Source organism: Oncorhynchus mykiss, chromosome 12 (genome assembly GCF_013265735.2).
Source record: "Oncorhynchus mykiss isolate Arlee chromosome 12, USDA_OmykA_1.1, whole genome shotgun sequence".
Classification (NCBI taxonomy): domain Eukaryota; kingdom Metazoa; phylum Chordata; class Actinopteri; order Salmoniformes; family Salmonidae; genus Oncorhynchus; species Oncorhynchus mykiss.
In genome coordinates, this window is record NC_048576.1 from 62,200,937 (window position 1) to 62,211,272 (window position 10,336).

The following is a 10,336-nucleotide window of genomic DNA, read 5'->3' on the forward strand; positions in this document are numbered from 1 at the left end:
ATTGTATGTAAATAATCCAAGCAGTACATCTCTCCGCAATAGTGTAAAATCTTCAGAAATGTGTTCAATTATAAATCTACTGATGTCTTAACACAGTTTTCTTACATGAATACAATGTCAAAAAAGATGCAACACTGTTTCTGGGTGGTCATTACAAAAGGAGCAATTTGAGTTGATGTTTTCCTTAAACTTCTTCATATATTGGTTGGCAGGATAATATTTATGAATAATATTAAAGGAAACTTCCTTAATTTTGTTAACAAGTAGGTAGGTATGTGTGTGGCAACATCCAAACTTTTTTCCAACATATATTATCAATAAATCCATTCCAATACGGCATGACATATGGTATAGATACAACATCCTGCTGAAACAAGGTTCGTATCGCTCTGTTGTTGAATGGACCAAATTAATTAAATACAAGTCCATTGTTGTTTGTCCATTGAGTGACGTGTGTGCGCGCGCAGAATTTGCGCTGGTAGCGTCTACGGTATCTATGACGATATTACCAAAACAAAGCATAATGTTCAAGCACTGTTGAAGCTCCTGTCGTGTTGTCTTTCCTTTTTTGCTGATTTGAAGAACATGCGTATACATGTGTGATATCTCGTTTTCTTCATTCATGTAAACATATTTTTTTTCATGTAAACATATGGTATTTTAGTAGCTAAGTGAACAGGGAGTTCCTGTTGTTGGGTCAACTGTCACATCAATCCAATGGCTTTGTGGAAGGGACACAGGCGAGAGCTGGGACAGACAAGTGCAGGTGTCGGCCATATGTATATGCAGACCTTGCCTTTTTATGTGGAGAGTCACAAGGTAGGTTTAAGAGGAAGACGATTTACAATTTGAATTAGGCCTAACAAAGATTCAAAGAATTCTGATTATAAGTCTTATAAATTTAGTAAGAGATGTGGCTCGGTAGGTTTGTGTTTCAGCAGCTATATTTTTCACCATCTATGGGCTATAGGCTATTTTATGATTATCAGTTTTTAAACGTGTTTACACCCACTCTCTCTAGCCTCGTTTATACCTGAGCTAGCATGTCCTGATCTTGTTCACATTCTGATTGTGTGCACATTTTCAGAAATATGGTCTTAAAATGTGTCTCATATATCCACTGTCAGCATTGTGACCAGATTTCCTGTATGCAAATTATTTGACAGCTATTCTTTCAAAATAATATTGCTATATACATTTTTTTAAGACACATTGATACCATAAATCAATAGTGCCACCTCTCAATGATTTTGGGATAATGATGATTTACATGGTTTCACAGTCCAGATCTGTCTACACTTGTAAGATATTCAGACCCAATGTGTGCCTGACTTCCTCCAAAAGTGGTCAAGGAGATCTGATCATAATCAGATCCCAATGCGTCTTTTAATAGTCTACCCTGTCTGAAAAATGTGGGTACAATCAGAATGTGGACAAGATTAGGACAAAGGATGCATGATAGAACCAGGTATAAACAAGGCTTCTCTCTCACTCTCCACACACACACACATCTTGTGTGTTTCAGGGTGCATCTCTGCCCCCTCTGTTCCAGCGTTCTCCCCTGGTGTCCACCAGCAGTCACTTCTCTGTCACCTCACGCTTGGAGCACGACAAGAAGCCTCAGACGGGGCCCCTGGCCAACACACTGCACCCACGTGCCCCTCCACACTGGAACACACACTTCCTCAATGAGCTGGCACAACAGGTGAGGAGAGAGCGATTGAGTGTGTATGTGTGTGTCTGTGTCTTCATTCAAAGGTAGCACCTGATGGTTGTGTGTGTATGTCGTCGTCGTCGTCCCCCCCCCCCCCCCAGCTCCGGGACTGTGGGACAGTGCGCCTGCTCTCTCAGCCAATCAGTGAAATGCAGGGCAGCTACAGGGGCCAGGCTGCTCCACATGGCCCCCTGCTGGACCACTACTGCACCCTGCTGGTAAACAAACAAACTGACAGACAAACTGACAATAATATTGGGAAATATTTCATTTTCTGACATAATGACATAGGGCCCAATTCAGATAAGTACACTTAACATGGACTTAGGTCTAGTTAATAAGCATGGATTTAAATAAAACATTTTTAACTGAAGCCAATGTTAAGTTAACTTCTCTCAATTTGTGAAATGGAAATTGTGAATACATCTACCTTTCAAAAGTAAACAATGGAGCCAGTTGAATGTGTGAGTGGAAAGGTGAGACTAAATGAATGAATGAATGTCCAACCTGTATTCTAACAGATCTGTATATCTTCTCTCAGGCACTTTATAGACAGCTTGATCCAGGCCAGACCCCGACTGTGACAGCAGATCCTTTAGTCAGCACAGCTCATGCATACTACAGGCGCTTTAGCAGGTACCACTACACCAGAGAAGTGTGATTGTGTGTGTGTGTGTGTGTGTGTGTGTGTGTGTGTGTGTGTGTGTGTGTGTGTGTGTGTGTGTGTGTGTGTGTGTGTGTGTGTGTGTGTGTGTGTGTGTGTGTATGTTTGTATGTATATATGTGTGTGTGTATTTCCTTTATTTCGCCACTAGAGGGTAGTGTGTGTTTGTGTGTGTCGTATCCCTCTCTCCCCTACCTTTCACCTTTTTTTCTCTCCTCAGGTCAGAGATTGCCCCTATCTCTGGTCTGGAAGCCCCTTCTTCCTACCTTAGCCTGAAGAAGAGCTCCACCCACAGCCGCCTGCCGGGCCACAAAGCCCCTCCCACCATGTCCTGCCACCCTTGGCTGCCCCGCCCCTCTGTGCCCTTACCCTTTGGAGGGAAACACAGCCTGTACAGGGACAGCTTCCGTGTGCCTGCCCCTCACCCTGCTCCCTCTGGTCCCTCGCCTGTTGCAATCCCAGACTGGCGACAACCCGGGCCTGAAACTGGTGCTGGAGGAGCTAAGAGAGGGCTTCTCAGGGACATCGTGGAGGTCCCCAAAATGTACCTGACAGAGAATCGTGTCTATGGGGGGAACCGGACCGTACTGGTCTGAGACCGTGCCGGACCGTGCTGGTGCGTGTGTGTGTATCAGAAAGACAACTACATGTGTGTATTTTTCCAGATGTCACCAAGTGCGATCTAAACTATACAAGGACCATGACCCCACTTTGGAGTCAACCGTCCCAGTGTTTTTTTGTGACTATTTATCAAAGGCCCAATAAACAGGTAGGGTTTGAAGAGGACTGATTTATCAATCACCACCAGTGATGCATGATCACAGGGTCCCAAGGGACACAACATATTTCAGGGAGTTGTATGAAAAAGGCTGCGAAGGCTGAGCTGAGATCAGTTTGGACATGAGTGTTTCTTATTGTTAATGTTTTAATGGGAGTGGGCTAAGCGGGTCCAATATCTATGTTTAGGGGGTCCTTCAGTCTGGAGCTAGAGAGAGATAGACCAGGGCAGTATACTGTAAACAATGACTGTATGTATGTATGTGTGTGCGTGTGTCAGGAAGAGAGAAATGCTGAGTAGGTTAGAGGTTATTTTGGCATCATCTCACAAATTACCCTCAGAATCCACTGGAGTCCCTCCGTCCTTTCTGCCTTTTTCTCTTCCGCCCACCTGCTCTCTCGCTCTTTCACTCTCCTCCCCCTCGTTCCTCCCTCCGGCAACATGCCAGACGGAAGAAGAGAGACAGAGAGAGAAAGATGGAGGGAGAGAGAGAGGAAAAGATGGAGTAGGGTTAGATAAACATACGTATGTTTATACAACTCTACTCAATCTCTTTTCTCTCTCTCTCTCTCTCCCTCTCACTCTGTCTCTCTTCTTCCATCTGGCATGTTGGGGCAAATAAGGAGGTTAATACATAGAAGTAACAAATACATTAGGAATGATGTGCACTTAGCGCCAATTCAGAAAGAGAGGTAGATCTACGGTCGGGGAGAGAGAGCGAAAACAACAGAGAGAGCATTCAGATGAGCAAGTCAGAGATGTACAGCCTAAACTGACAGAATCATTGCTTACCACATCTGTGTATTTGTGTGTGTAGGCCTAAGTGCAACATAATTTATCTGCAGAAAATAAAAATGGATTTAATAGTTACACTAATATACAGTAACTACCTGTATTTGTGTTGCATGTGACTTGCCCAGATTCTATAATTTATCTGAACATGTATTTGAATATCAGGCTGTGCATTAATTAAAGGTTGTTGGCAGCTCTATAAAATAAACTCAGCAAAAAAATAAATGTCCTCTCACTGTCAACTGCGTCTATTTTCAGCAAGCTTAACATGTGTAAATATTTATATGATCATAACAAGACTCAACAAGTGAGACATAAACTGAACAAGTTCCACAGACATGTGACTAACAGAAATGGAATAATGTGTCCCTGAACAAAGGGGGAGGTCAAAATCAAAACTAACAGTCAGTATCTGGTGTGGCCACCAGCTGCATTAAATACTGCAGTGCATCTCCTACTCATGGACTGCACCAGATTTGCCAGTTCTTGCTGTGAGATGTTACCCCACTCTTCCACCAAGGCACCTGCAAGTTCCCAGACATTTCTGGGGGGAATGGCCCTAGCCCTCACCCTCCGATCCAACAGGTCCCATACATGCTCAATGAGATTGAGATCCGGGCTTTTTGCTGGCCATGGCAGAACACTTACATTCCTGTCTTGCAGGAAATCACACACAGAACGGGAATGGTGGCTGGTGGCATTGTCATGCTGGAGGGTCATGTCAGGATGAGCCTGCAGGAAGGGTACCACATGAGGGAGGAGGATGTCTTCCCTGTAATGCACAGCGTTGAGATTTTCTGCAATGACAACAAGCTCAGTCCGATGATGCTGTGACACACCGCCCCAGACCATGATGGCCCTCCACCTCCAAATCGATCCCGCTCCAGAGTACAGTCCTCGGTGTAACGCTCATTCCTTCGACGATAAATGCGAATCTGACCATCACCCCTGGTGAGACAAAACCGTGACTCGTCAGTGAAGAGCACTTTTTGCCAGTCCTGTCTGGTCCAGTGACGGTGGGTTTGTGCCCATAGGTGACATTGTTGCCGGTGATGTCTGGTGAGGACCTGCCTCACAACAGGCCTACAAGCCCTCAGTCCAACCTCTCTCAGCGTATTGCGACCAGTCTGAGCACTGATGGAGGGATTGTGCGTTCCTGGTGTAACTCGGGCAGTTGTTGTTGCCATCCTGTACCTGTCCCGCAGGTGTGATGTTCGGATGTACCGATCCTGTGCAGGTGTTGTTACACGTGGTCTGCCACTGCGAGGACGATCAACTGTCCATCCTGTCTCCCTGTAGCGCTGTCTTAGGTGTCTCACAGTATGGACATTGCAATTTATTGCACTGGCCACATCTGCAGTCCTCATGCCTCCTTGCAGCATGCCTAAGGCACGTTCACGCAGATGAGCAGGGACCCTGGGCATCTTTCTTTTGGTGTTTTTCAGAGTCAGTAGAAAGGCCTCTTTAGTGTCCATAACTGTGACCTTAATTGCCTACCGTCTGTAGGCTGTTAGTTTCTTAACGACCGTTCCACAGGTGCATGTTCATTAATTGTTTATGGTTCATTGAATAAGCATGGGAAACAGTGTTTAAACCCTTTACAATGAAGATCTATGAAGTTATTTGGATTTGTACGAATTATCTTTGAAAGACAGGCTCTTGAAAAGGAGTTTATAATTCAATCATGTTACCACGATTTCCCAATTGGTATCATATTAATTTATTAATATCAATCAATTATTCAACTTTTATTGGGTTTTCCCGCGCCGAACCATTGTCTTCCGACAGGTGTCATCATGGTTCCCCTCAGTCATTTGGGGTTTCCCCTACACGATGCTGGAAGTCCCTCCACATTATTTATTTACTAATAAAGTATCTGATATTGCACCAAGGATGCTACACTATTACCTTTCTTCAATAACTGTATACTTCCAAATGGTCTCTGGGCTGCTCTGACACCAATGTAGCGACCCTTAGTTGGGAGATTTAATAATGACGATCTACCCCGGCCAAACCCTAACCCGGACGACGTTGGGCCAATTGCATGATACATGTCACTGTATTTAAAGATGAACTCTGCCACTCCAAACAGGGCACCAAGTGAATCCCTGACCAGGTTTACCCCATCTGTGGGGGAGGAGGAAACAGAGTCAAATATGAATGAATAACGGATGAGTGAATTATTAATTAATCAATGGGATGAGTGAATTAATCAATTAATAAATAATCAATGGAGGAATTAATGAATGAATGGACTAATTAATTAATGCATTTTCTCATGGAGATGCTCATTCAATTCTTCATAGGAAAGAGGATTAGTTATATTTTCTTCTACAATGTATAAGACCATGCTTCCGTCTAGCATTAGCTAGTTCATTTTCAAATAAAGAGGTTTGTGGGATGATTTAATCTGACAGTGTGGAAACTGGCAACTGATGTACTGATGCAAGTGCTATTTGCCCTACAAAATGTTGGCATTCAGATAGTTATTTCTGGCCACCCGTGAGACTAAATGTAATTCCTGTCTATCTCTTCTCTTGCGTTGATATCACATGATAAGGTTGAACTCTGGTTATTTTGATACTTTAAAAGGTCCTGAACAGCCATTCTGAAAAGTACATTTCTCTCATGACTAACTACCAGGAAGATTGAAAAGACAGGCTGTGGGCGGGGAGCTTATATTCATTAGATCGCCTTGACTGTCAGCTCTTTCAAACACCTATGTCAAGCAACTTTGATGCAGTGTTGCAGTAAAATCGTCACAAGCAAATCTGGTAAATACACAAAGCAACTCAAACATTGAAACTGCATTTATTATTAACTTTAAAAAAAAAATACATCTCCCGTTAGGCATGTCTCTTGTGATGCAGCTTACAGCAGCACTGATGGAGGTGTTGACTTGACAACTGTTTTCGCTGCATAATATTTAGAAGTTTTCCCTTTTCAGGTTTAGAAGAAGTGACTACTAAATGCTAACTCTCGTTCGTATCAGCTGGCAGCATAGCTAGCATACAGAAAACGGTGGTGGTTGTAAAAGTTGTTTTTAATTGTAATGCAGTTGATTGGTGACGATGACATGAACATGTATTGGGGTTGACATACAAGCATTATACTCAGACTTTTACCTGAACATAGTGTGAAAAACACATTTAAAACAACAGCCTAAATGTAGGTAAATTTTGCTGGGAGCAATGAGGAGATTCGGGATCTTCCCCCACGGCATTTTTTCCTCACACGTTTCCATGACATTTCCATTGTTTTGGTCAAGTTCCATTGACTGCTTTACCGCAGGGGGGTTCATGAGACATGAGCACACCCTAAATGCAGGGGGGGTGGCTCTAAATAATGCAGGTTTAACCATTCTCCTATTTGTTTAAAATTACATTTGGGGGCCTCGCGATTTGTGCAGCGGTCCAAGGCCCTGTATCGCAGTGCTAGAGATGTCACTACAAACCCGGGTTCGATCCCGGGCTGTATCACAACCAGCCGTGATTGGGAGGCCCATAGGGCGGCGCAAAATTGGCCCAGCGTTGTCCGGGCTAGGGGAGGGTTTGGCCGAGGGGGCTTTACCTGGCTCATCGCGCTCTAGCAACTCCTTGTGGCAACCTTTCCTTCATGACCTGGCCTCTGTAAATTGATTTGAATCACATTGATCCCCTCTGTCGAAGACATTTGGACCTTCTTTCTTAATATTTTCAGTGGTATTGTTAACAAACACGCCTCCATAAAGGAAATGAGAATTTAAAACAGGTCCAGCCCCTGGTTTGACCGTGATCTGGCAGAGTTACTCCACCTCGAGAATTACATTTGGCGAAAGGCTCGGCACACGCATACTCAGGCTGACTAGCTGTCGTTCAGGCAAATGAGAAATAAGTGCACTCAGACTAACCGTAAGGCTAAAGTTATTTACTTTAAGGAGCAGTTCTCTCTCTGTGGGTCTAACCCCAAGAAGTTCTGGAAAATGGTGAAAGACCTGGAGTATAAACCCTCCTCCACACAGCTGCCATGTCTCTTAATGTTGATTATGTTGTTGTTACTGACAAGGAGCACATGGCTGAACTATTTAATCACCACTTCATTAAGTCAGGATTCAAATTTGACTCAGCCATGCCTCCTTGCCCGTCCAACATTTCCTCATCTCCCACCCCTTCTAATGCGACTAGCCCTGATGCTCCTCTCTCTTTTTACCCTGCCCTGCTACAAAGTTTCTCCCTGCAGGCGGTCACTTAGTCTGAGGTGCTAAAGGAACTCCTTAAACTTGACCCCAAAAAACCATCTGGATCAGATGGTTTAGATCCTTTCGTCTTTAAGGTTGCAGCCCCTATCATTGTCGAGCCTGTCTCTGACCTTTTTAACCTGTCTCTCCTTTTTGGGAAGGTTACCATTGTTTGGAAGGCAGCCACGGTGGGTCCTTTATTTAAAGAGAGAGATCAAGCTGATCCTAACTGTTAAAGGCACATTTCTATTTTGCCCTGTTTATCAAAAGTGTTGGAAAAACGTGTCAATAATCAACTGACTGTCTTTCTTGATGTCTAGAGTATTTTCTCTGCTATGCAATCTGGTTTCCACTCGGGTTATGGATGTGTCACTGCATCCTTAAAGGTCCTAAATGATGTCACCATTGCCCTTGATTCTAAGCAATGTTGTGCTGCTATTTTTATTGACTTGACCAAAGCTTTTGATGCGGTAGACCATTCCATTCTTGTGGGCCGGCTAAGTAGTATTGGTGTCTCTGAGGGGTCTTTGGCATGGTTTGCTAACTACCTCTCTCAAAGAGTGTAGTGTATAAAGCCAGAACATCTGCTGTCTCAGCCACTACATGTCACAAAGGGAGTACCCCAAGGGTCGATCCAAGGCCCCACGCTCTTCTCAATTTACATCAACAACACAGCTCAGGCAGTAGGAAGCTCTCTCATTTATATGCAGATGATATTCTTATACTCAGCTGGCCCCTCCTTTGATTTTGTGTTAAATGCTCTACAACAAAGCTTTCTTAGTGTCCAACAAGCTTTCTCTGCCCTTAACCTTATTGTGAACACCTCCAAAACAAACGTCATGTGGTTTGGTAAGAAGAATTCCCCTCTCCCCACCGGTGTGATTACTACCTCTGAGGGTTTAGAGCTTGAGGTAGTCACCTCATACAAGTACTTGGGAGTATGGCTAGATGGTACACTGTCCTTCTCTCAGAACATATCCAAGGTGCATGCTATTGTAATCTCTCCTCTTTCACCCCAGCTGCCAAACAAACCTTGATTCAGATGACCATCCTTCCCATTCTAGATTACGAAGACGTAATTTCTAGATCGGCAGTTAAGAGTGCTCTCGGGCGGCTAGATGTTCTTTACCATTCGGCCATCAGATTTGCCATCAATGTTCCTTATAGGACACATCACTGCACTCTATATTCCTCTGTAAACTGGTAATCTCTGTATACCCATCGCAAGACCCACTGGTTGTTGCTTATTTATAAAACCCTCTTAGGCCTCACTCCTCCCTATCTGAGATACCTACTGCAACCCTCATCCTCCACATACAACACCCGTTCTGCCAGTCACATTCTGTTAAAGGTCCCCAAAGCACACACATCCCTGGCTCACTCCACTTTTTAGTTCGCTGTAACTAGCCTCTGGAGCAAGCTGCAAAAAACACTCAACTGGACAGTTTTATCTCCATCACTTCATTCAAAGACTCAATCATGGACATTCTTACTGACACTTGTGGCTGCTTAGTGTGATGTATTGTTGTCTCTACCTTCTTGCCCTTTGTGCTGTTGTCTGTGCCCAATAATGTTTGTACCATGTTTTGTGCTTTTACCATGTTGTCCTGCTACCATGTTGTTATGCTACTGTGTTGTTGTCATGTGTTGCTACCATGCTGTGTTGTCATGTGTTGCTGCCATGATGTGTTGTTGTCTTCTGTCTCTCTTTATGTAGTGTTGTGGTGTCTCTCTTGTCGTGATGTGTGTTTTGTCCTATATTTTTATTTTTAATCCCAGCACCCATCCCCGCAGGAGGCCATTTGCCATTCGGTAGGATGTCATTGTAAATAAGATTAGCTTCTTAACTGACTTGCCTAGTTAAATAAAGGTTAAATAAAAATGAAACATAAATTGTTGGTGTTTTACAAATAGTAGTCCACATAGATGGGCATTCCTAAAATGTAATTTCCGGTGACACTTTAGGCCGGTAGTAGGCAACTCTCACCCTGCAGGTTTTCTTTTCTACCTCATCATTTGGACATCTTTATTTTATTTCCACCTTCATGGATGTTGGTTTGTGGTCTGGATCCGGACCAAATTTGAACCAGTCATAGACATCTATGCTTGGTTCAGATTTTGTCCGGTCTGGTCCTTGATTCAGCCAAAACATAGATAACTATACATGACATC

General features: G+C 43.7%; 1 protein-coding gene across 1 annotated transcript; it reads left to right on the top strand.

Moving 5' to 3' along the window:
- Positions 1-413: 413 nt before the first annotated feature.
- Positions 414-4,357, top strand: zgc:193811 (uncharacterized protein LOC559801 homolog). Its single transcript, XM_036938009.1, has 5 exons — positions 414-819; positions 1,526-1,705; positions 1,816-1,932; positions 2,256-2,350; positions 2,599-4,357. The coding sequence occupies exons 1-5, from the start codon at positions 718-720 to the stop codon at positions 2,972-2,974; spliced, it is 870 nt and encodes a 289-aa protein (XP_036793904.1). The 5' UTR covers positions 414-717; the 3' UTR covers positions 2,975-4,357.
- The last annotated feature ends 5,979 nt before the right edge of the window (positions 4,358-10,336 follow it).